This window comes from Vespula pensylvanica, chromosome 9, assembly GCF_014466175.1.
Source record: "Vespula pensylvanica isolate Volc-1 chromosome 9, ASM1446617v1, whole genome shotgun sequence".
NCBI lineage: Eukaryota > Metazoa > Arthropoda > Insecta > Hymenoptera > Vespidae > Vespula > Vespula pensylvanica.
The window spans coordinates 912754-939636 of NC_057693.1; the positions used below are offsets into that span (position 1 = coordinate 912754).

The window sequence follows — 26883 nt, forward strand, 5'->3', positions numbered from 1 at the left end:
TTCGGTAGCCTACCTTCCTTTGCACGTCCACGTCGTCGTAAGAACGCCGCCGTAAGCCACACGAGGGGATTGGAAAGGTTGAGTTTATGTATTCATTTCTAGCAACTCTCTCTCTCTCTCTCTCTTTCTTTCTCTCTTTTTCTCTTTCTCTTTCTCTCTTTCTTGGGACCTAATGTATAGACGTATGTGGGAGCGAGTTAGTTACGTCATCTACACTACGCGAGAGTAGCCATCACGTGCGAACCCGAACCTTCTATGTCTACATTTCTCCTCACTTTCTTTTATATATGTGTGTGTGTGTGTATCTCCGTTTATTTATTTATAAGATGAAATATAAAATGATTGAAAAAAATATTCGAAAGTTAATTTTAGAGTAAAATTATTAGATCGTTAGATACTGTTCTAGTTTAAAGAACCGTAACGATAATGCTACATCGACAGAGAAAGATAATTTCGTAGATATTAATTAATATAAACTTTTATTAAAATTGAAAACGTTTCTGTATCGAAGGAAAATGTATTTTATTTCGAGAAAGTAACGTGTAATGCTTAAATTATTCGTATATGATACAAATTAATAAGTATATATATATATATTTATATTACGAATCATATATATATATATATTACAATTTATATTTCATTTAGGACTATGTTAATAAAAATAATTAAATAATTCGTTAACGTTATACTTGTTCAGTATACTTTAAAATAATTTCGAGATAAGTAATTTCATAAGAAGGAAACGTTCTTCTGTGTTAACCCAGATTCCAATGAGATTCTCATTTCATTTCTTTTTTTTATTTTTATTTTTTATTTTAACTTTGCTTACTTGCCTTTCGGTTCATAAATATTTGAGTATTTTATATAACTATCATCGTCCAATAATACAAGTTTTATAATAACAACTTGATATTCACATTCTCGAATAGTTTTCGAAATCTCCCGAAACCTTTTTTGATTTTGATAAAACGAAATAACTGCGAAGAGTATCAAAAGGTGAATATTAACGAGGAAATCGCGTCACGATCATGCACGAAATCGCGAAGGATATAACGATATCGTATACGAGATAACGTCTTATACGTCTAACTATTGATCGTAAAATTGAGATAGCGTCTTGATTTCTTCTTATTCCAAACTTTACGTGTGATATGGGAACTAAAGATCGATCGAACGATAGATCGATCGATCGATAAAGGGACACTTTCGATTCGCAGACGAAAACGTGTCACGGTGATCGTTAGAGAACACTTTTTTTTGTCGGTACAAGCTATATATCAATCTCAAGGAGAATAGTTCTTCTCGTTTCGAGGCACGAAATCAAAGAGTAAAAGGAAGAGAGAAAGAGATAGAAAATGCTCGTTCACTCGCTTGGCGGCATCGATCTCCAACCGCGCGAGAAGCCGCCAGCCGAGCGCTAATGAGACAGCTGCCCTTTTCTCGCCAACGAGAATCGCCCATTTCGCGGATAATAAAGCCCACCGAAGAGCCACTGTTGGCATGTTCGCTAATGGGACACCTCGGTCGTCATAATTTTGAGCCTGAAATAATATCGCGAGAATCCTAGTAACAAAAGCTATTTCACGATGGTATGGATAATTTTCAAGACAAATTTATTACATCGAAAAAATTCATATAACTTGTTAATGTTAAGTAAACTTATATAGTTTCTTTCCTTCTTCGACATCGTTCTTTTAGGAATTCGTTTTATCGCTAACATCTCATTATTTTTCTTTCTTTGTTGAAAGTTTATGGATCGTACCACGACGTTCGAAGTTTTTCTCAGTCTTGAAATTTTCCAACGTCGAAGATGAAAAAGTTTTTCGTTCCGTTAATTTCGATCTCTTAAAAGACGAATCTATCTATTCCGACAATCTTTCCGGCCTCATTCGCTAATATGTATATATACATATATGTATATGTATATATATATATCTATATATATTAATTTCTATATATATATATATATATATATATATATATATATATAAATTAATCTTTTTTTATTTGTTTCATTCTTTTACGTTTTTTCTTCTGATTGCTTAAATAAACTAAGAAGAGATTTCTCTTCATATGCACTTAATATTCAGTTCACGAACATCATCGCCAATCACCATCAATAACGTGAAAAACCTGATTTGCAACGTCGATAGTTTCTGGAATCATCACCTCTTCGTTCTCTTCCCTTCTCTTGTCTTTTTTAAAAAGAAAGAAAAAAGAAGAAGTGCTTGACGCATTTCAAAGAAAAAGCGTAATAGAGGGAGAACGGGATGCAATTTTAATTAAATACTTTTTTCCGAGAGGGCTATTATTCCGATATCATCGTTCTCGAGCACGCCCGTTCGTGCCGATCGGCCTCTACGTGACTTTGGATAATTCCGATAAAATCGTACGGCCGTGCTAAAGAAACGCGCTAATTCCAAGCAACAGCTGGTTTTGCGAGAGGAATGGAATCGTATGATGAGACATGAATTTTTCAACGATTCTGATGACGTCATTTAAAAACTCGTCACCAGGATAATTTGAAGATAAGATGAAAATGTCGAAATGTTACCAATAAGAAGAAACCAAAAATGAGAGAGTTCTCTCTCGTAGGGTGAAAAGTTCAGGGTTCGTTTGCATCGGTCGGAGGAATGGCAACGGAGAAGTAGAAGAAGAAGAAGAAGATGAAAGAAAGAGAAGGAAGAGACTGATGAAAAGATGCAAAGGGAAAGAGAAAGACAGAGAAAGAGAGAGAGAATGAAAAAAGTCAATCGGAGCCCTCCATTACCATACGTTATTGGCTAACTTCGGGCCGGTCAGTGTTTGCTATAACTCCAGATAAATAAACCCCAGGGGCAGATAAATCTACGTGCGCGCCACGGCGTGTATAATGCAAATGCAATCATGTCCACGATCCGGCTTGCTCGGCGCGGACCTTAAAACTTCAACGATGGTCCCTTAAGAGCCTCCGACTCTTTGCCTATAAAGGGCACGCAACCAAGGGCCCTTCACGAATTTACAACTCCGCTCGAAAGCGAGTACGCGACCCCTACACGCGGAAGATCGTGTTTGACTATCCCTCGCTGATAGTCCTCTTCTTCGGGATAAATATTTCTATCCTCTTCGGTTTCCTTCTTCTTCTTCTTCTTCTTCTTCTTCTACTACTTATTCTTATTATTATTATTTTTCTTTTGAACGTTAAGAATCGATTCTATTTTTTTCTGTGCACCGTAAAAGCGAGAATTATGAATCCTTCTTTTATTTTGTCCGCAACGTCGGTCCCGGGACTCGATAAATATCGGATTTATCGTATCGAACGATATTACGTTCGAAGTATAATACTCCGAAGAATTTGAGAAAAAAAAATTGTCCAACGTTGCTTTCGCCGACGCCGATATGGAAAAGACTGATAATCGAGTCGCATTCCATTCCGAAGTTTTATTCGCGTGACTCTTGTCAACCGATCCGGTTACAGATTCTAATATGGACCAACAGAAATATAGCACGTGCGTACGTATGCACATATAAGAAAGAACGTACGCGAGGATCGCGAGTTCCTGGATAAAATAACTTAGCTGCACCCTCGTCTAAGTACTCTTGCGAATTCGTAACCGTTTCGTCACGGTTGTAGAATAACAATATTAAATTATCGACGCATACTCGAAGCACGACACTTGTTTTCATTGATGCAATAAAACTAAATGAGAGAGGCTATAAAATGTGAGATCACGGCAAGCACCATGTAAATCTATTTCCCTTTCGATCGAACGAATCCACTAGACTAAGATTTATGGCTAATTATCTGCACGACAAATGCGACCGATCTACCGTTCATTCTCCCGATTACCTTACCAAACGTTGCACACATTGTAGAATAGAAAGGAAAGCCGAATAGTTTTATCTATGATATTATGCGAATCAGCGTTCGAATCTTTCGTCCTTTATGTTTTTATTTTAATGAAATCGTTTATCGATCATTACCATTTGTTTCGTTTTTCTTTATTTCAGTTTTTTGTTTATTCTTTGTTTCCTTTCCTTCTAATCAACGAATAAATATATCTAAGCTAAATTATAAGTTAACTTAGGAAATTCAAATGAATGGTATCGTATCGATCGGATCGCACGGTAAAATATGTTAAGACGTTCCTTTGAGTCATCCGATAGATCCTCTTAATCGTTCCCGTCGTGAGCGATTAACAACAAAATCTCTGACGTTAATCTATAGGAGTCATCGCAAAAAAAAGTTACGCTCGCTTATACAGATTTATCCTTCTGGTGAATCCTTCTCTATAGTTGGCACTATGTTGTTTCTATCTCTTGGCATATTAATGACGATCTCCTTCGAGGCCGATACAAGCGGTAACGTTATGCGCACCAGTAATGAAGAGAATAACGATCTTGCTAATATACATTATTGTAGCATGAGCGTCGAATCGGTGCACGATTATTAAAACGATATTAAACGATTCGATTCTTCGGCGATTTAGAAAGAAAGAAAGAAAGAAAGAAAGAAAGAAAGAAGGTTTGCGCCAAATGTTAAAGAAACTTTCTTACCGACTACGCGAATAAATCGTTCGATCGAAAAGAAATCGATTCGATCGTTCGTTCAGGATCAAACATTTTTCCTCGTAAATGAGAAAGTAGAAATCTATAATTAAAATCGAAAGGGGAATATTTATATGAATATATATATATATATATTTCTTTTTATTTTCTTTTTCTTTTCAATCCCTAAAGAATACCGACGTTATATCGTAAGCCGTGCACCAAAGAAATTTTTGCATTAACGAAGAAACCAATAGGATTATTAGAATTCGCATATTTCCTTATCGAATTATTCGTTCAGTGATTAAGCGGGAATCTTTAAAGCACGTTAGAAATTCGAGGACGGATTCTTCGTGAAGATAATGAAAGAGACATCGATTTTTTTTTTTTTTTAATACCAAAGGAATTTTCCACAATCGTTGTTTCTCGTTAATATAATTGCTCGCTAATATAATACGATTTATGTTCGGTAACAAGCGTGTTTCTAAGAATTCCGCTTCGGAAGAATGTTTTTTCGCGCGTTGGAAAACTCCGTGGAAAATCGTCGTCTAATCGTCGAGCACCAGAACGTATGTAGAAGTTTCCAAAGATTTTCTTTTCCTTTTATTCTACTAAAAAGAGAGACAGAGAGAGAGAGAGAGAGCGGGGGGGGGGGGGGAAGGAAGAAAGAAAAACAGAAAAAGAGCTAGGATTCATTAAGGACATTAAATTATTTCTATTAAGCTATATACTCGTGTAATTTCAATTATCAAGAAAATAATAATTATAATAATAATAATAAGAAGAAGAAGAAGAAGAAGAAGAAGGAGAAGAAGGAGAAATAAAATAAAGAGAAAAAGAAAAGTCTTAATAAAATTATTAAAGAGCCCGAAGGATCGTCATTGAATCCTCTAAGGATTCGTTAAAAGGATTAACGTTACACGCGACTCCGCAAGAGTCATTAGTGTCGTATGAAAGGGGCTGCAGTTTTCCCAAGAAGCGCGTGTCGCCTGTGGCAGGAAACACAACGGTGCGTCAAACGTTACGCCTAATTATAATCATTAAACGACACCGCAAATTAATGTCCGTCATGCGAGCGTCACGGAAGAAGCGAGCGAGGAACTTTACGCGTTTTCCACGGCTGCTGAGTTGGCCATTATGATCCAACATGAACATCTATACTTCTACATATACATACATACACACATACACATATATATATGTCGTTTGTATTCTCCATTATACTGTTATTAAAAAAAACTTATAAAAGAGAGAAAGAGAGAGAGAGAGAGAGAGAGAGAGAGAGAGAGAGAGAGAGAGAGAAAGAGGTGTTTATTTTATTTTATTTTGCCGACCGATTCTCAAGCTTAGCGATAAACGTTCGTAGAATCATCGGAAGGATATTTCCTGTTCGGAAGACGTGTACAAGAAGAAAACGAGGAAGAGGAGAAAGAGGAAGGAGGAGAAGGAGGAGGAGTGCAACATTAAATCGGGATTAGCCGTCGAAGAAAAGGTCGTTTGTATCGCGAGGCCGGAGATCGTATGGCGACAAAGCTGCGCCTTTGGTACTGACATGCTTTACCGACGATGTAAGGCCCGAACAGGCTGGAGAGAGAGAGAGAGAGAGAGAGAGAGAGAGAGAGAGAGAGAGAGAGAAGGACAGAGATAGGTGGTTTAAGAGGTATCGAGATTGCACCGTGTGTGGTCTTTAAAGACACTCTGATACACGGCGAGAACGGCTGGATGTTAAAAAGAATCGACGAAAAGTAGTAGATACTTCCGCTTTCTCCTTATCTCTTTTCGAGAAATATTTCGATAGTTAGAGTCGATACACGAGAGAGAAATTAAAGTCTTCGACGAGATTACGAAAGGTACTTAAAATCTATAATGAAACAAAAAATTCGTCCACAATTTTTACGTTTCATCCCCCTTGTCAAGAGAAAAGAAAAAAAAAACACACACACACACACACATACAAACAAACAAACAAACAAAAACAAAACAAAGATATAAAGAAAACTCGAAGGATCTAACTAAATACTTTGTCGATCGCTTTCGATGTAGATCGCGTATCCACCGACAACACTTGCATCGGCAGATATAACGATGCAGCTTACGAGCTAACCTAAAGGCTCTTACAATATATGAGAAAAAGAAAGAGAGATGGAAGAGAGAGCCCCCGGTGCGATTAATGCCGATTAAAAAGGCAAAACGTCCCGCCTCTGATCATTACAGCCGAGAGTAGGGAGCCATTGGCCGATAGTAATTCTGTTCTCGAAGTAAGGTAGCACACTGGTAACTCTCTCTCTCTCTCTCTCTCTCTCTCTCTCTGTCTCTCTCTCTCTCTTTATTTTCTTCATCGCTATCCTTCGTCTTTTCATTTTGTATTCAGCCCCGTTGTTGCTGTCGACTTGCCCCCTTCTCTCTTTCTCTCTCTCTCTCTCTCTCTCTCTAACTTCGGGAGGCAAGTAATTGCTTCTAGTCGGGCGCTGAGCTTCGCCGGCGGTTCGATAGCCAAACTTATAATTTAATGGTTAATTATATAAGGGGTCCCCCGCGATTCGGCCGAGCCACTGGGCGGACACGATGACGTGCAGGAATGCCAGCACCTCCGATGAAAAGATGCGAGTATGAGACTCCCCTTTCAATCCCTTCCTACCCTCTTTCTTTATCGTAAGAAGCTAGTCAGAGTCTTGTTCATCGATGAATGTAGAATCTTTCTCTCTCTTTCTCTCTCTTTGTCAAACATTTTACAGATGAGAAACATATAGTACTTCATGTATCGATATCTTGAAGTGTAGGGTAGAAATGAATCAGTGAATGACGATGATGAACCAACGAGGACCGATCTGTATCGCTACCGTCACTAATCTGTTTTCTCTTTAAAAAGGATAGAGTAGCTCGTCGAACGATGAAACGTAAGAGAGAGAGAGAGAGAGAGAGAGAGAGAGAGAGAGAGAGAGAGAGAGAGAGAGAGAAAGAGGAAAGGGAGAGAGAGAAAGAGAAAGAGAGATGCAGGTCAGACCGGTCAGCTCGATTATTATCGAGTCAAGATTTCTTTCGAGAGAGCCGTCCGGGGTCTATTATCGCGATGACAAGAGGTTAATAACGAAGCGGCAATTCGAGAAATGTTTCACGATCGAGATTATTCGTTTTGTAATATTTTTTTTTTTTTTGTAACCTTTCTTTTTTCCCCCTTTTTATTTTTCCTTTCTCTATATCTTTTTTCCTTTTTGGTTTGTTTGTCGATGGGTACTCTCTAAAATTCTTCGAAGGGCACAACATACATAATTATTACGTGGTATAGCGGCTTGGAATAACGAAGTCAGAGGATGAATTTCGCCCGTAGACGCTTAGCCGTTCGATAAATCCAATCGCTTTCGCGCGACCATAATTTGCGATCGGTTATAGCTAATTCGTATGTATAGAAGCGTTCGTCCCCGACGTTTTCGTTATGAATATTAATACGCGTGTGGATTACGTAGGTACAGTTGATATATGTAGGATACTCTCGCGGCTTGTAATCTACATTCCACGACGAGGGATACAATTTTTTATTGGAAAAGAGGACAGGAAGAAGAAAGAGAGAAGAAGGAAGAAAGGAAGAAAGGAAGGAAGAAAAGAAGGATCGATCGATGGATCGACAGATCGTTTCATTGCAAATTTATGTCAGTTTAAAGATTTTATAGATCTTTGATTTGTATCTCGGGGTGTTCCGACTAGCTGTGCAAGTATGTAACTGTAGAATTTTTAGGGGAAAGTATCACGAAAAGTTTACGAGAAATACGAAAAAATTAAGAAGGAAGGATAAGCATGAGCGTATTCCTCTCGATCGTATTCTCTCTCTCTCTCTCTCTCTCTCTCTCTCTCTCTCTCTCTCTCTTACTCTTATTTGTGCGCTCGCGAGATCAAGATCATCGTGGTCAAGAGAAATGGTGTCTCTCGACAGAACGAGAGAATTCCGTGACGAACCTGTAAGTCGTTCCGCGTCCTCGCACACCAGGCGTGTCTGTCTCTCCTCGCTTGCCGACATCGCCCGAAGGTATCATCGATCCTTACAACGGAATATCGTCCGCTTATATGTATATAGATATCTCTCTCTTTTTTTGTCCCTCTCTTTGATCGACACCTATGTCAACGAACAGCCGTGACCGATCATCTTTCGATCATAAAACTTGCTGTTCTCTACGTAATCGTTAATAACGATCCGATCCGCTCGACATTTGTCTAATAATTAAAAATAAATGATTAACGATAACAGTAATATCCTTGATCCGATGTGAAATAAAGAGACAAATTTTTATTATGTAAAGTTAAGATAAGAAACGATCTCATAAGATTAATCTTGTACGATCGAGTTTCTCCAAACGTGAATGTAAATTAAACCGTGGCCATTTGTCGAGAATAGGCTATTAGAGCTACTTACGTTTCTTTGTTATCCTTGTTCGGTATCCAAGAATACCGATCGTAAGAAAGACGACAGCAAAGGACTACTGATCGATTGTCCTTCCGACAAAGAAATTACGAGGGAACGCATGCAGAGACTCGTGGTCCTCTCGTTGAAGAAAATCGAGTTCGCGTAGCAGTGCCTGCCTGGCAGGAGCGCCGACTGTTATTTCTGCGTTATGAATAATGCATTCGCGATTGGTAGCGTTGATAGTGAACGCGTATGTAATTACGATCACAGCGCGGGTGCTGTGATAATTGCGAGGAACGCGTCTAAAGAGATTCAGCGATTTCAAATTGTGCAACGTTTTCAATCCGAACAGATATTTTCCATTGAATTATTCTTTCCCATATCTTCCTTTCAACCGAGGGAAAATCATTGGAACGTATTTAAAACGATTATGCAACGACGAACGTAACGATACACGTGTGTCTCCATGGAAAATTTAAAGAAAGAAAGAAAAAAAAAAAGAAAAGAAAAAATTGATACAAGGATAATACTTGAAGTAAAACAGCTGTAAGAACAGTGTCTTCGAACGAAAAGAGGAAAAAGCCGATCGCATTAAAAACATAATATAGATTTCGAAGATAATATCGAAAATGAAAGAATATCCCAAATTTTCTTCTCTTAGAAAAATTTCAAAGTATTAAAAAGGATTGGCAATCGACTTTGCTGCTCCGTTCGTCCATCCGATAAAAGCAACGACGTAGAGACGCGTAGAGAATCGATAAGAATCGATCGATCGATCGATCGATTCACCGTACGCACGTATATTGCCGTCTTCTTGTCCGAAGGCTGAGTTCGAGCGCGATAAACAATAATTTTTAAAGTCGTAAAAGAAGAGGGTGCCGCCTCTTGAGAAGCCCGCAGGGACGATGGCAAGAAGATAATGAAGAAAGGCTGCGAAGCTTATCCGAATCAATCGAGAGAGGAAGAGGGTGGTGGCTCTGCCCTCTTAAATGGGAAGCCGAAATGCCCTAATTGTCGATATGGAGGACCCCCTATTGGCCTCGCGGTACGTATAATTACAAGAGAATGACTCGGCGCGACTCCTTCGAGCCTGTTCCGTAGAACTCTTCTGGTTTTCTTATCGGTCCTCGGCCTCTCGACGATCCCTACACGTTTCCAACCCAAGTCATTTAATCCCATGACGAGGACATGGGGAGAGAGAAAGAGAGAGAGAGAGAGAAAGAGAGAAAGAGAGAGAGAGAGAGAGAGAGAGAGAGAGAAGCTGACCTCGCGCTCCTTGCTATCTATCGAAACCACTCCGCGAATCTTTCTTTTGTCTTGCTTCTCGTGGTTACTTAGCAAGGATCGAGCCGTGCTCGGCGATGCTGCGTGGAAAGATAAATAGATATGAGATCGCCACTCGCCATATATTCTATCCCATATAACGTCATCTCTCTTGATCGTCTAGCTTCTTTGAACATTCGCCGAGCAAATATCCTTCTTTTCTCTAAGGAATATATGTACCTTAAAGACGTCGATGAAACTTGATATTCCTTCTTTGAAACTTGAATGTATTCCAGCGTTTATGAAACTATGTTTCATCCGTTATGATATAGTAAGGAAAGGAAAGGACGAGACCAGGCTCCGATTAAGGTTTACACACCAAAGCCACGTGGCGCGTCCTCGCATTATGTGATTGCAGAGTTCATCCCGTCATTACTCGACCCCGTCACGACCCCTTTTCACAAGAGGCCTACGGGGTTTGAACTTACGCTTACGTATGTCTACGTACATACGTACGTTTATTCTCTATATACAAAACGAGAGAAACACGTGTGCGCGCTCATAGTTGCATACCTTCCTCTCAAATCGAATGAGCGTTCTAGATCGCAAGAGGGCGAGCACGTAACGAAATAGGAATTCGCTAAGAAGGTGTTTCCTATTGAGCCACCGAGTAAGAGAGAGAGAGAGAAAGAGAGAGAGAGAGTTTATTTACGTTTCTACGACTTTCGACCTTAAAAGCATGCCGGTGAACTCGAGCACGAATATCGTATCGCAGGAAAGGATCTCGAGCAGATTTGCGGTTTACACGCTACCGCCATTGCGAATACGCCTTGCTCGGATCTTGCTAGTCGACTATTTCTCTCTTTTTCTTTTTCTTTCGCTTTTTCTTCCTCCTCCTCTTCTTCTTCGTCTTCGTCTTCGTCTTCGTTTTCGTCTTCTTCTTCTTCTTCTTCTTCTTTCATGAAAATTGATATTGCCTTGAACGAAGAACCTTTAGGATATATTAAAATTATAAATGATAAAAGGAAACGAGTAGGAAAACTGTTTTTCGTAAATGATAAAGTAAATCTCTGAGATCGAGTATGTCAACGTAATTAAAACGCGAACTATTAAGCTTCGCGACATTTTCTAGAAACAATGGTATAGCGTGCGGCCGTGAGCAAGCTCGCGCGTGCTAGCTATTAAAGACCAAAAGTCGGGCAACGCTTTTGTGCGGTGTATCAGGAATCGTAAGGCTGACTATGTAACGAGAAAAAATTAATTTTTCTGACCTACTTCGGGGAAAATCCCTGTAAATGAGAGATTAGATTATATAACTGGAGTATAGATTTTTTTAATTATCATTATTATTGTTATTAGCTGCATTGTGTTTATATAACATGTCGTATAAAATTCGTTTGTGTTTATTTAATTATTTTAAAAAAACTTCACTTGGACGATATTATAACGAATAATTCTCTTTCTATTTTTTTTTTTTTTTAATTGGATAATGGTTTCAAGATTTGTAGTTTCAAGAAATGATAAATATCCGATTTCAAGTTTGAACGAACTTGTATCGAAAAGTTTTGTTGCTATATTTGCGGACATAATATTGCAGACATTTATTCTGTTCTTTTTTTTTTTTTTTTTTTTAATTCGCCTATATAATTTTATAGAAATATTTTGAAGTAAATTACGAGGATTAAATTTACCTTACAATCAAATTGATTTTTATATTTGAAAAGAAAGGGAAAAGAAAAAAGAAAGACAGGGTAAGAGTAAAAGGAAGGAAACCGGTGTGGATGCTAGTAGGAGGTGGAAAGAAGTACCTAAGAAGGAAAGGTGGATGAAGAGGAGTAAAGAGAATCATGAGCTCCCACAGGGGCTGACCTCTTGACCCTATCAGCCGAGGCCCCACTGCGGTATTGTTTATAGCGTTGAACCGTGCACCGACTACGGAACTCCTATTGTTTCTCGAAGGTCCCATTGTCTGTGGACCTTCTCCGCCTCTCTTTCTCTCTTTCGATCTCCTTCTTTACTTCTTCGTGGCCGCCACCGTGCCGCCACCGTCGTCGCAATTTACAGAGATATAAAGGCTTCGCCCTAATTATCGCAGCGTAATTGCTCAATCCGGACCAGACGAGACACGGATAAGATACCAAGTCGATGACTCGGACTCACGGTAGAAATACCAGTACACACAGACGGATAATAACGATGACGAAATAATGTACTTTATATCGAACAAACACAGAAAGAGGTGTTCATTTTCTTTTTTATTTATTTATTTCTTTTTTTTTCCTTCGACGTTCCAGTTGAAGTAAACGCATGAAACGTTTTCGCGATCTTCAAAGCTCCACAAGCTTTGATCTATCGAGTCCCGATGCAGTTTGCATGGAGCTGTAATAGGGATGTCGCAAATACGTCGCGAGGCGTGAAATCGTTTTGCGACTGTGGGGGAAAAAAAGAGGGATATGTAGGATGGTTAGAGAGTGAGAGGAGGAGGAGGAGGAGAAGGAGGAAATAAAGGAAAAGAAATGTAGAAAGAACGAAGATAAAACTCGAACGGAAGACGCGTACGTCAAGGGGATATGCGAGTGTTAGTGCACCGGATCGCATCGACGCGACGTAATCACTGTGATCGAAGAAGAAACGCGATGGAAAAGTGCGGGAGAAGGGCTGGCGAAGGTCCCTAAGGCGACGTTATATACCTTCGAGGAGAGTAAAAGGACCCTCCTACTTCGTCTCAGCTTCTTCCTTTCTTCCCTCTCTCCTCTTCCTCTCATACATACATACATACATACATACATACATATATATATATATATATATATATATATATATATAAGTCCACTCGATCCTCTTGGATCGCACGACAGCGGCAGATGGTGGATATGCACGAAGTACCAGCGGCGCGAACCGATGGTGGTAGTATCGTATCGGCCGATTCGACGAAGCAAACTCGTCGCGGCCTACCTCTAATGACAATGTAGATGTGGATCAGGGTAATGATGATGGCTGGTCTCCTCTCTCTTTCTCTTTCTCTCTCTTTCTCTTTCTCTCTCTCTCTCTCTCTCTTTATCGAGCACGTTGCACGATTCGCCATCGCCAACGTATCCGTGCATACATCTTACTCCTCTTCGACGATTCACCACCGACTAAAATCGTGTCGTCTTGACTGCATTTTTCTATCGTTCTTCTTCTTCTTCCATTTGTACTTATTTAAATTTACATTTTCTCTTTCCTCGATATTTGTGTCAATAATGTAAATGCACTAATTACGGGAATAACTTCGCGAACTTTTTCAAAGTTATTTACGTTTATAAGTTTATACTCGTTCTTAGATTTTTTTTCTTCTTCCGATTCGTTCCGATTATCTTCTTAAGATATTTGCGAAAGAAATTGGCGAGAGAAAAAAATAGAGAGAGAGAGAGAGAGAGAGAGAGAGAGAGAGAGAGAGAGAGAGAGAGAGAGGGAGAGAAAAGAGAAAATAAATTATAAGATTGATTTTCAACATACAAACAAGAAGAGAGAATAATTTCCTGTTTGACAAGTCGATCGGTAGTAAGCACAAGAAGAAGCCGATCCGATTCCGGTTCGGCCACCGCAAGCAAAATTTCGCGTTCCATCGCATCGGAGCACGACCTCGTACTGTACGGAGAGCTATTAACCCCGGTACGAGGGAACGCAGTCGCGATAGAAATTGCGCTTTTAGTTTAATTGCGGTGAAAGTTCACTGCGGTGCATACCTAGCTATGTTGGTATGTATATATGTATACATGTATGTATGTATACACGTATGTATGTATTGTAGATGCAGCTACATACACATCGAACATATACGATCAACCGTGTCTTTCTTAACGACAACTACTATACTTTGCTAGTGTAAGTGAGAAGCTCATTTCGAAAAAGTCAAGGGGTTAAGAAGCACGCGTCAGGGTGTTCGTCGATAGTTTGCAATCGGTGCACGAAATCGCGTTCCTGGAAAGATGAATTGCGCACGGAAGGATGCAACGAAGGTGCAACGGAGGTGCAACCGAGGTGCAACGAAGGTGCACGAGAGGATGGTTGACCTGGACGCACGCGCCGGGGGCAAGTAAAGGGCTCTCGCGCTCTGTAATCACTTCTCTTTCTCCTCCTCCTCCTCCTGCTTCTCCCTCTTCTCCCTTTACTCCTCATGTTACCTTTTTCTTTCTCCTTTTCTCTTTCTCTTTCTCTTTCTCTTTCTTTTTCTCCTTCCTTTCCCCTTCCTTTATCTTCTTCGAAACTCGCACACGTGCGTGCACGCACGAGCGTGCATACCGTGCAAAGCTTGGATGCATTACTAATTCTCGACGGGAGCATAGGTTTACGCTGTGTGTCGGTGAAGGTAAAGACGAAAGGAAGAAGGAAGAATCCGAGAGACCTCGCGTTACACGCTACGCTCGCGCGAGCACCGAGCACACATCTGCGTAATTGTCCCCGCCGGCAGCGTCTGACCAAAGCCTTCTCTCTTTCTTTTTTTCTTTTTCCTTTTTTTTTATCTTCCTTCTTCTTCTTCTTCTTCTTCTTCTTCTTCTTCTTCTTATTCTTATTCTTCTTCTTTTTTCCTTCTCTCTACATTACTCTTATTGCACGGTTCTTAGTTCATAAAAAAAAAAAAAAATGATTTTGAAATTTTTGCAAACAAACGCACTCTGCGCTCTGCTCTTTGTACGTTTGAATGCATCGGATTTGTATTCACTAATTGTATATATTGATCTGTTCTTGTGAAATATTAGTCTATTTTCTTAAATTACTGACAATGAAGAAATTACGAAATGTGAAATTATCAAAAAATATTTCTCTGCTATTATATATCATTTTTCATTATAACGAGTTGTTAAACTTATCTTAAATAATAAGATACTCTCTGTGTGCGGTCGTTTCTAAAAAACGGAATGAAAAAGAATCCCAAAGAAAAAAACTGTATAACGATTTTCCTTTCTTAAATCGAGATAACTTTAATGATTGTACAGTAGTAGAAGATCTTTAACTTCTTGCGATAGTATTTACGAAAAGGAAAAGAAAAAGAAGAAACCAACGAAATATTTCTTTAACCGTGTATTAAATGCAAACCCATAAAAACATTATTAAAATTTTCACTTAAACGTAAACATTACTTTAATCGCTGACAATGTGTATTAATTACACATATTCTTTGATAACTCATAGAATCAGATTAATAAAGGTTTATAATCGGACAAACGTTTATAATGCTCATAGCTTTGAAGACTTCGAATGAAGTCATAAGAAGTGAATAAGAAGCACGCAAGAAACGCGAGGCTTTGATCGTACCGACTAAAGTAGTGTTAGGAGGAACGAGGAAAGATTAACACGATTCATTCGTGATGCAGCAAAGTGGTTGGATGAAGAAAAAAAGAAAAGAAGAAAAAAAAAAGAACACAAGAGAACGAAGGATGGGAGGTAAAAGAAGAGAGAATAAAGAAGAGTCCATGGATTTCAAATATGCAAAACGTTTCTAACCGCTTTCCCCGGAGGGTACGAAGAAGAGTTGTTGAGTTTCGAAAGATCTCTCGAAGTTCACTTTTTCTCTTCGTACCAAGTTCTCGTTCCCTTATCTAAAGAGAACGAGCCGGTCGTTTCCAAAAATAAATCACCGGGCGCCGATCGTTAAGCTTTCGTCTTCGTTTTCGTTCTCTCTTCCTCTTGGCCTCGATCGTAAAGGTCTCGCTCGTAGCTTCGAGGGATTATGCATGGGGGCCAAGAGAGCGGTTGGTAGTTACCCAACCCATCGAATACACGAATACATTGCGCGAATCCGAAACTCGTTTAACGTACATACGTACTTACGTACTACATTTGTGAGGACTTACGTACATAGGTATCGGCACGATCGAAAAATTGGATCGTTCGAAAGTTCGAGAGAATCGGGCTTCTTCAAAGAATACTTATGCTCGTTTGAACTAAGTACGGAGGATAAGAAACGAGAGATCGCGATAAGCCTGCAATCTCAATTGGATGCATCGACCAACGTCGACTCTTTCTCCTACGACGAAAATGCATGAAGAGCGTGATCCGAGAAAGGCGAGCAAGTTCTTCTTTAACCGGGCAGAAGCGCACGAGCATAACGTACCACGAAGAAACAAAGTGCACGCGAGAGAACGACTTCCTCCTCCTCCTCATCCTCCTCCTCCTCCTCCTCCTCCTCCTACTCCTACTCCTACTTCTACTCCTACTCCTCCTTTTGCTCGAGTATTCTCTTGACGATATAGGTACTCGGTGCAAACACGTGTTACGATTTCGACACGACGACGACTAGTCGGTACTCTCTCGTTTCTAAATCGCAACTCTTTCCTCCTCCTCCTCCTCCTCGTCCTTTTCCTCTTTTCCTCTAACATCGTCACCTCCTAGACGCTGTCGCTGTCATGCTCGTCGTCGTTGTTTCGCGCGAAAGACACGCTCGTACGTATTCCGAGTGTAGGATCCAAAGCATCCTCGTGATTACCTCATTGTGTTCCTACTAATGGTCTCGAAATAGCATTACCTTGTTCCACGCGTAGAGCATACACACCTATTGGCTTGTCTCTCTCTCTCTCTCTCTCTCTCTCTCTCTTTCTTTCCTTCTTTCTTTCTTTGTCTCTCTCTCTCTCTCTCTCTCTCTCTCTCTTTCTCTCCATCTTTCGAGTACTCTTCGTGCCACTCGCTATTCCAGTACAGACGCATAATAAGTCGCAGCGAAAGAGATACAAAGGGGATACACGTTTGCGCGAAGAAAGCGTAGGTGAGAAAGAAAGAAGGAAGAGAGTTAAGTTCGACCAGGCGAGAGAGAAAGAGAAAGAGAGAGAGAGAAAACCATCGAGTAGTTGTCGGTTGCTCATCGGTCTGGTTACGTCTCTGGGAAAGTCTGCAACTCTCGAGGTGGTAATAAATCTTTGGCACGCTCGGTACTGAAGAAGAAAGAAAGCGATAGAAAGAGAGAGAGAAAGAGAGAGAAAAGGAGAGGAGAAAAAAAGAGAGAGAGAGAGAAGGACCGTTCGCTTTATGACAATGTGTTACTACCAGTCTCAAACACACACGAAGAACGAGTGTCTTCTCCTCGTAGTGTATCACATCTTCGAGACAATCGTGAGCCTCTCCGACGAGCCGGTGTACTCTACTCTCGCGGATGATGAAAGGTGCAGATCGGTTGGCGACCAAGCCGAGCAACCAAGCACAGTGATGATATAAATATGGATAGGGTACATTGTTAGCCGCTCTACGAGAGATTATTCTTTGAAGCGTTTAGCCTCGGGACCTGCTTCTCCTTCCAGCGAATCTAGGAAAGGTTATAATCGCTTAACCCGAGACGCAACCCGGAGGGTTCGGTGCCAAGAAGGCTCGAGGTATCCACTTTTCTTCCTCTCCTTCTTCATCTTGATCTTCTTCTTCTTCTTCTTCTTCTTCTTCTTCTTCTTCTTCTTCTTCTTCTTCTTCTTCTTCTTTAGTGAGTAGGTACCGTTCATCGAGGTCGAGTCGAGCAAGGAGAACCGGAACGGTAACGCTGTGCTAGGTGACGTTATTAATTGTTTAATGGAGAACAGCCAAGAAGACTAAGAAAAGAAAAAGATAAGGAGAAAGAGAAAGAAAGAGAAAGACTCCTCGTCCAGTCTCGACGATCTTCGTGGTCCCCGTTCATGGAGAGGGAGCGGTCCCTCGTGGATTAATTATCATTACCCTCGTACGTGGAACAAGATTGTACTCCGAGCTAGCCTCGCCTTCGACGCGATTGGCTACCGCGCCTGGTGTCACGACCCACTTTTGTTCCTCCTCGTGTATTACACTGCGAGAGCAAGAGAGAGAGAGAGAGAGAGAGAGAAAGAGAAAGAAGAAACGAAGGAGATAAAGGCGGTGCACGAACGTGAGAGAAAGAGAGACAGAGAAGAGGAGAGTCTACGAGGTTGCTTTTTTACCGAACGATAGTTAGTTACCCCGCTGCGCGAGAATCCTTTAATCATACCTGGAACTGCAAAACGAGCGTGCCGAGGCTAATATGTGCTGGCTCTTCTTATAAGGCTTGTCGAGACGTCGTGCGTATCATTGACCCCGGTTTATACATCAACACTTTTGTGAATCGATTAATTTTTACTTCGACAAGTTTGTTTGTTAAACGTTTCAAAATTGTATACCCTATCGCGTACGTTTCAACTTCTAGAACGAAACGTATCGTCGGGATCAAGCTCAAACGGAGAAAGAATTCTTCTCTCGTTGGATAAATAGAATAGAGAGAAATCTGAGAATAGTGGAGGGACGAGAAATCGACGACCGGGCGATTAGCGTAGACACCCCTCTAACCGAGCTAACGTAACGCAAGTCGGCAAGTTCGCCTTTAGCATCGACGTCTTCTTGTCTCGAACGGATCAGAGTTACTCTCCGAGACTCGTCCTGGCATCCTCTTGGTCTAACTCGGTGGCTTACCGCCTACCTCGAGTCTTACCACGTCTCTCTCTCTTTCTCTTTTTCTCTCTTTCTCTTTCTGTCTATCGGCCTCGTTCTCTGTCCTTCTCCCTTTTATTCGAGCCGAGCAGCTAACGATGCCCATTAGAGCACGAGAGGAGTCCGAGTCTCCTTCCTGACTAATCGCAATGCCCCACGACTCCATAGCTCATGCAGATCGGCTATTCGTCTTGCGGTATCCTCCAGTTTGTCAGCCGAATCGATTCGATAAAGATACCAGCTGTCTATGACTATGTCCGCCTTTGGAAGAGTTGCCCTTTTCGAAGCCGCCGCTTCGTCGTCCTCGTGAACGCGACAGGGAAAAGGGACTCGTTGGTAGGATACTCTTCTACTATTGCTTCGTATACTCTGAGTTCGCCAATAGAGGAACATAAGAACCCCTTTAAAGGTATCGAACGTTCGTTTACCACATTTCCAACGCGTCACGGTCTCGTCGTTCTCTCGACCCTCCTCTTCTCCTTCTCTTAGTCCTCCACCTCCACCTCCTCCTCCTCCTTCTCGTCCATTTCTTCCTCCTTCTCAACCTCCCCCTCTTCCTTCACTATCTCCACCTCCTTCTTCTACTCCTCTTCGTCTCTCTTTGCAGATCGATCGGCTTCTAACGAGACGATGATGGAAGTCAAAGTCCAGGCCGATGCACGAGAAAGCCTCTCTCTCCTTTTCTCTCTCTCTCTCTCTCTCTCTCTCTCTCTCTCTCTCTCTCTCTCTTTCTCTCTTTTTCTATCTATCATCTTGCTTCCTCTACGACGAAGAAACGCTGCAAATCCGTCGGTCCAAGTCCCCCGAGCGAACAGGAAGGTAACGCCAGTCGATTGTGCTTGGCACCGTTTAAATAATGGCGAAATCGTCAACGAAAGAGAACATTCTCCTCTTTTTTCTTTCTATCTCTTCCTTTCTCTCTCTCTCTCTCTCTCTCTCTCTCTCTCTCTCTCTCTTTCCTTCCCTCTCTCTTTCCTTTACTCGCTCCTCGAACAAGCAGAAAGAAGTCGCTGACTAACGACGACGATTTGATGGACATTATGGGGTTTCGCGTATGGCATAACGAGATGTTCTTATGTTGTTTCCTTATACGTGCGTCGATAATAGACGAGAATCCTTCATAAACGGTGAATTTAAATTGCTAATCGAGGATGCAGAAACGTGTTACGATGTTACACGCGCGATGGAGTAACGATGATTCCATCTAGACGTCCAATGGGAGACGGACGATGGTCTTTTAGAAAACTAAAGCTTTTAATTGGAGACTAGACGCTTTCACTTATCTATTCGTCGTAGCTAGGGAATTGTCTATCACTGTCAGGCAATATTTAATTAAATTAACGATTAACAATTATAATATCAACATTTTTAATCATCAATCGCTATTTTCCGATCGAATTAAATATTCGATCGTCAAGTTGGATTTATAAAGGAACCATTAAAGTTCTTATTATCGTGACAGTAATATCGTGTACCTATATATACATTTTATGACGTTGTTATTTTTTTTTTGTCGTTGAAACGTTAATCAAAATGATAAATAAGGTCGAAATGTTTTTACGAAACAATTCGTCAATGTTTACATCTATTTTTCTTAATAAAACGATGCAGTGATTGATTTTGTGTTTACGTATTGAACGACGACAATGAATGAATGTTTTTATGAATGAAACTAAAAATAAGGATCTGAGAAAAAATGTATAGTGTCTTGATCGAGTTTTTAACTTTTTCGAGAAAAAGAATCATCAATAAAGCGTTATCGAACGAGGAAAATCGAAGGAGAATAACGTTTCTGAAACGAGAGTGCAGATATTTTCTTCCCGTAGGAGGAAGAGGAGAACGTTTCGTGCCGAGAGAATAATCTTTCAGTGTTGGCAGAAGAAAAAGAAGAAGAAGAAGAAGAAGAAGAAGAAGAAGAAGAAGAAGTAGAAGAAGAAGAAGACCAAGAAGAAGAAGAAGAGCGATGACGTAAGTTCTAGCAACCTAGATCTGTCAACGAGGAAGGATCACGGATGACCTCGCAGACCGAGGAATATCGAAAATGGAAAGAGAACGAAGTTCGAAGTTACTATCTCGCGATTTACAACGAACGAAATAGATCGATCTAACCGAGAAATCAGTCATATTTCGATATTAATCGTGATGAAATAAATTCTTTTTTCATTTTCGTTATATATATAACTTGTAAATAATCTAACAACAAGCAAGTAGTTAATTCGTAAGAAATAAATAATACATATCAAGAGGGAAGGATAAATGATGATTTTGTTTATGGTGTCATCATCGCGTTATATTATCTAGGTGTATGAGAGAGTTCGTCAAGATATTTTTCTAACTCCCATTTTGTTGGCTGTCTCGAAGCGAATCGAATTAAAGAACGGTGCACGATTCTCTTCCCTCAAATCGATATTCGATAGGTCGGAGCTCGAGATTGCGCAATTAAATAGTTTCGTAATGGCATGGATGGCAATACTCTGGTCTTTTACTCTATCGCGGTGACTTCTCAAAAGACGTGGCGCGAAACATCTTGAGGAAAGAGATGAAGAGAAATAGAGAGAAAGAGAAAGACCACCGGTGCAGTTGATCGTCGCACGTCGTTTCACGATTCCAGGCCTCATCTTCGCGCAATCATCTCCTCAAAGCGGTACGTGCGCCGCGCCAGCTTTCGTAATCATCCTTAAATGATAACGAGATACGTGTGTAGAGACGGCCGAGTGTAACTTGCTCCGTGGAAAATAGCAAAAAGGATGCGTGTGCCGCTTCATCTCTAGTATGTGTGTGTCTGTGTGTGTGTGTGAGAGAGAGAAAGAGAGAGAAAGAGAGAGAAGGAAGAAGACAGAATATGATATTTGTCTCTTCATGAAAGATAGACGGAAAGAGGATATTCAACGTTGGTGGTGGTGCATTACCTTGGCGATGGGTAAACATCGTCCTTTTAAGGATTCATTATACCGTTCGTATCCTTCGACATGGATCTATTTCCACATTTTTCACATTTTTTCATCCTCACGAGAATGATACGAGCAAGATTCTTTTTTCTATTTTGTCTTGGTACGTTTCGTTTCTATTTTCTTCGAAATTTCTTTATCCGCATCGCGAGGGATCAATATCTTGCATTTCGATCGAACTGTTATACTCGCGTCACGATTGTAATTAATCGTACGGAGAATGATCCAATGTTTCGAGAATTCGCTGAACGTGAGTAATCTTATCGAATTTTTGAGAGTAAAAGAAACGGAAGACGAATAATTGTAAAAGCTTTGCGCGATGATATTCATAACAGCGGCTACGTAATGATGGCGGACGCGTAAAATCAAACCAGTCTCGAGGTGAACCTGTTGCCGTACGTAACGCCAGGGATACAGAGAATGAGAGAATGAGAAAATGAGAGAGGGAGAATGAGAGAGAGAGAGAGAGAGAGAGAGAGAGAGAGAGATCGGGAGAACGATAAACCCGAAAGCGGAGGTGGAATCTTGCCCGTGGTGTAATTAAGCATTGACCTATAACGAGCTATAATTAGTCATAGCCTAACGAGCGCCGTATAGGTTCGATCGATAGAATCACCGCAGATACGAAGACACCCACGCTGATCTTCCGTTTCTAATCCTGATCGTCTGTTTACGTGCGATTTAATAAACCATGATTTAATCCAATCAATCACGAATAATCAGAAAAGAATTAGAATCGTTAAGTATTTATAAAATGTCTCTCTTTCTCTTTCTCTCGATAGGGACAATCTCGAACGGGAATCTTAAAGTACAGGATGACGTTCGATCGATCGAATAAATTCCATTTAAGTAAAGAAAAGATCGATAAGGTTTAAACTCTTAGGAAAAGCTCGGCCCTTTCTGAAATTATCCAACTCGGACGACAAAGTCCAGTCAATTGCTTTTCTAAATGTCGACATTTAGAATCGAAGTTAGAACCGGAAGAAGCATATATATATATAAAGAGAGAGGGGGAGAGAGAGAGAGAGAGAGAGAGAGAGAGAGACGATTGAACGACACGACGACGTTTCTAAAGAAGGATAACGAGAATTACCACTAAAGACGCCAAGGCGGAGACGATCAAACGGATCGTATAACATCCTCCGTGGTTGCTCGATAAAATCGTCGTTAACGTGTCTCTCTCGTATATGGCACGATACCTCGCTCTTTTCCTTTTCGTCACGTCACAATGTCCATGAGATAGTACGTATTTATATAGCGTATACAAGACTCCAATTGGCCTCCTCGACGTAGCTTATCCACGATACGGCTCGGATATATCGATGTCCGGCGACGATCTTCGTCGAGTGTACGCCGAAGCGACGTACGTACGTCCGATCGCGTTCCACGATAGTAAGAACACGAAAAGGATAGGAAAAATAAAAAATAAAGGAAAAAAAAGAAAAGAAAAAAAAAACAAGAAAAGAGAGAGAGAGAGAGAGAGAGAGAGAGAGAGAGAGAGAGAGAGAAAGGCAAGAAAAAACGGCAGAAACTATGACGATTAGAGAACGATACCATCGCAGAAAAGGGATCCTACACGTTCCGTTAATAGGTAGACAAGATAACGAGGATGGGAGATCGTTCGATGTTTTTCCAACTACCTTCGACCCTTTCGCTAACACCAATGCCATCAAGACTGCCATCACGACATCTATATAGATACAGGTATATAGCTATGCACCTAGATATATGCGTATCTTTGTATACGTCTGTGTCTACGTGTATATACGTCGAAGCTCGATAGAGATCGCGTTATCGCGTCTAGAAAACGTCGACTTCTTTATATCGTTCCCCTTCATACCGTAGATAGGTATATAAAACGTCGTATATACCTACGCTTCCTTAATGAATCCTCTCGCTTCGCCTCGATCGTCGTCGATCAAGCCCGCCACCGCGACTCCTGATTATTTCGATTGCGAAAGAAAGTTATTTCAAAAGGTGGAACGTAAAATAAAGCGATCGGCTATCTCGAATCGCCGCGATAAATCCGTCCGTCCAATCTATCCATCTGTCCGCCGAGATAGATGTAGCCAAGGCACGCGTGTACATACGTACCTAACGTAGTAGGAACATACGTTCCGTACGCGGGAGAAAGCGTGAGCACGCGCACGTGGCCCGCGTCGGACTAATTAACGTTCCGGCGATTAGGCGGCACGCCGTTTACCACACGTGTCCGTGTCCGTGTCCGTGTTCGTGTCCGTTACATGTCGATCGTTCGAATCACAGGGAATCCACGCAAACCATCTCTCTCTCTCTCTCTTTCTCTCTGTCTCTCAGTCATTTTTCACGCAAGTCGTTCTTTCGACGCAGTTCCGAACGATAACACAACGACTTTCTAACTTGTGATTTGCATGCGGGCCCGAGGCAACTCGAATCGGCTTATCGACTGTTCGATAAAGACGTATATATATATATTTGTGTGTATGTCCCGTGATACAAGATTAAATATCGACCTACTCTACGTGCCTTTGTGAAGTTTTCTCTTCTTTTATTTTCTTCTTCTTTTCTTCTTTTGACTTTTTCTTTTCTCTATTTTTCCTCTTTTTTTATCCGCGAAACATGCGGAACTCGCTTCGATCGAGCTTTACTAACGACATGTCGTACTTACACGGAAAGATTCTGGAATGTTAAGAACGAGCTGAAATATGAATTATGAATTGTGAAATGTCGTTTGCAATTTATTGCATTTTATAAGAATGATATTTTTTATTTATTTATCATATCCGTAAGGATGTTTTAATAGTATCGTTATCGGTGTCTGTGAATTGGTTCGTTACTTTTTCTTTTCTTTTCTTTCTTTCTTTCTTTCTTTCTTTTTTGAAATTATCTCTTTTATCGCCTTAGAATTGTATCGTCTGAATTTAGATAATCTTTTCTTACGATCGAAAGGTTTGGTTTAATCATATTGCTTGTAACGTCGAAAAGCTTTTTGTTTTTCGTTCTCTCTTTTCTATCTTTAGTATTCATATATGTGATTTTCGTCCTGTATAATTATTTCCATAAAAGAAATTAAATCAAACCAAAAAGAGAAAGAGAGAAAAAATTAAATGAAATACGTTCGTCGGTTCGTTTGCTCATCGATCGATTAATTCTTCCGATATAAGAGAAAGAAATAATTTTATAAGAGAACGATTCAATCGAGTAAATTATAATAATACGAAAATTCATAGTGACTCTAATTGGATAGAATAATTACCTGTATAATCGATATCACGATACTAATTAGTCAAGAAGTAGGTACTAGGTAGTACGGCGATGATTAAACGATTCGAGTATTTTCATAATGCGTATCGATTTCGATCGCTCGTTCACGATAATTACCAGAGAGCGAGTTCGTGCGAGAAGAGAGACAGACATTGCGTAACCAAGAGTCATCCGATATATCTAAACATACTCTACCAAATGAATAAGAACTCGCGATCTCTGGAATTAAACCCGGAATCGTTTAAATTATCGAGCTGATTTCCATCGATCGTTAAAAAGAAAGAGTAAACATAAGAAAAGAAAGAGAGAAACAATTATTTCTACAATCATTACTCCAGTACGAAAAAAGAAGTTTTACAAAATACCTTATCAAATTTAATATAAAATACAATTGACATCGGCACGTAGTCAACAAATCTCATAACTACGACGAACAAACGTTAAAACGATGAGAAAGAAAAGGAGATTAAAAACAGAAAAAAAGAGAGAAAGAGAGAGAACAAATGATTTCCTTAACAATCATTCTAGTATGAGAAGAAGAAAAAAAGGATTACGATATACCTAGTCGAATTTATATTAATAAAAAATACATTTGAGATCAATACGTAATTAACAAACCTCGTTACTACGACAACGTTAAGACGAAGAGAAAGAAAAGTAGATAAAAAATAAAGAAGAAAAGAAAATCTCTCTCTTTCTTTCTCCGAAACGATTCCGGCTCTCCTTCGCATTAGCATCGTCCGACATGGCAGACCTCTCGCCTGCCATAAAGCAGAGTACCGATATGCTCGATGGATATTATCGCCTATTAATGATTAATTGACCGCTGCTGGCAGGCGCCTACGTGTGTTCCGACTGAAAGAGAGGTGCTACACACCGCGTTAACTCCGCACCGAACGAGAGGTCGTACCGGGGTTAGATCATGCTTTGCGCGGCGAATCGTTAGAAAGTCTTCCTATCGAAGTAGTGGGAGATAGAAAGAGAAAGAGCTAGTCTGCGTAGTAAGTCGCTCGGAAAAGATCCATCCATCGACGATGGTTCGTCTCGATTACGAAGGAATCGCTGCACCATCGAGTTCGCTCGATCTCTTTTCTTCGAGCTCGTGAAAAGGATTTGGTCTGGTCTCTTTTTCTTTCTCTTTCTCTTTCTATCTGTCTATCTCTCCGTCTCTTTTTCTTCGCCATTAATGCCTCGGAAAAGTCTTACGTAAGACCCTTTACGTAGATTCCGTCGTTGTACCTCTCGTTTTGCGATATCTGGTGCAATGTATAGATTAACGCTCTTTATCCCTTACATGTCGTTCACCAAAAAGGGAAACACGATATAAGTCTCTTAGAGATTCCCTCCTACGTAAATAGAAGTTAAGATTCTGTAACGTGTTCTAAACGTGTCGCATTTAGCAAGTGAAATTCCCATTCCCGTGGAATTTATCGAAAGCTTCATCATCGTGCGACGAACTCCGAACGACCTTTCTTCTTCTCTCGTAACGCGTAACTCGGAAGACGAAGAACGATGCTTCTAATCATCCAAGAGAGAATGGAATTTCTATGGTTCATGGAGATGGTGTTTGATCTTTCAATCAAATCGTTATTTTGTAATCTCTCTCTCTCTCTCTCTCTCTCTCTCTCTCTCTCTCTCTCTTTCTCTCTCTTTCGTAAAATAATCAAGTTTGTGGTATTTGGACTCTGATTTTATTTGGAGAAATATTTTTTTCTAACCAAGGACGTTCTTCGAGTTGATCTTGATGGAACAGGAAGAAGAAGAAGAAGAAGAAGAAGAAAATGAAAAAGAAAAAAGAAAAAGAAGAAGAAGAAGGAGAAGAAGAAGAAGAAGAAGAAGAAGAAGAGTAAGAAGGTACCGGTTCGATGTCGCTGCGGATTTTTCCACGATAACGTTCGAACGACGTGACGAGGGACTTCGGAGGGTCGTTAAAGGCCCGTTAAAATTAGAAAGACGTTACGTATCCCTCGATCTTTTCCCTCTTGCTCGAGAGCGTCCAAGACATTATCTACTCTACCTCTTTTTATCCTTCTTCCATCCTCCTCCTTTCTTTTACGGGTTTCCCGT

General features: G+C 40.5%; 1 protein-coding gene across 8 annotated transcripts in view; it reads right to left on the minus strand.

Moving 5' to 3' along the window:
- LOC122631421 (serine/threonine-protein kinase Warts-like) overlaps positions 1 to 26883 on the minus strand; it is a 123119-nt gene that overhangs the window by 16900 nt on the left and 79336 nt on the right. The window contains exon 6 of one of the 8 annotated variants that reach the window (XM_043817083.1): positions 639 to 1544. The exons of 5 other annotated variants lie outside the window; for them this stretch is intronic. In XM_043817083.1, the coding sequence (XP_043673018.1) occupies positions 1287 to 1544 (258 nt within the window). In that variant the 3' untranslated portion in view covers positions 639 to 1286. 2 more of the 8 variants (XM_043817085.1, XM_043817087.1) reach the window with 2 other exon arrangements.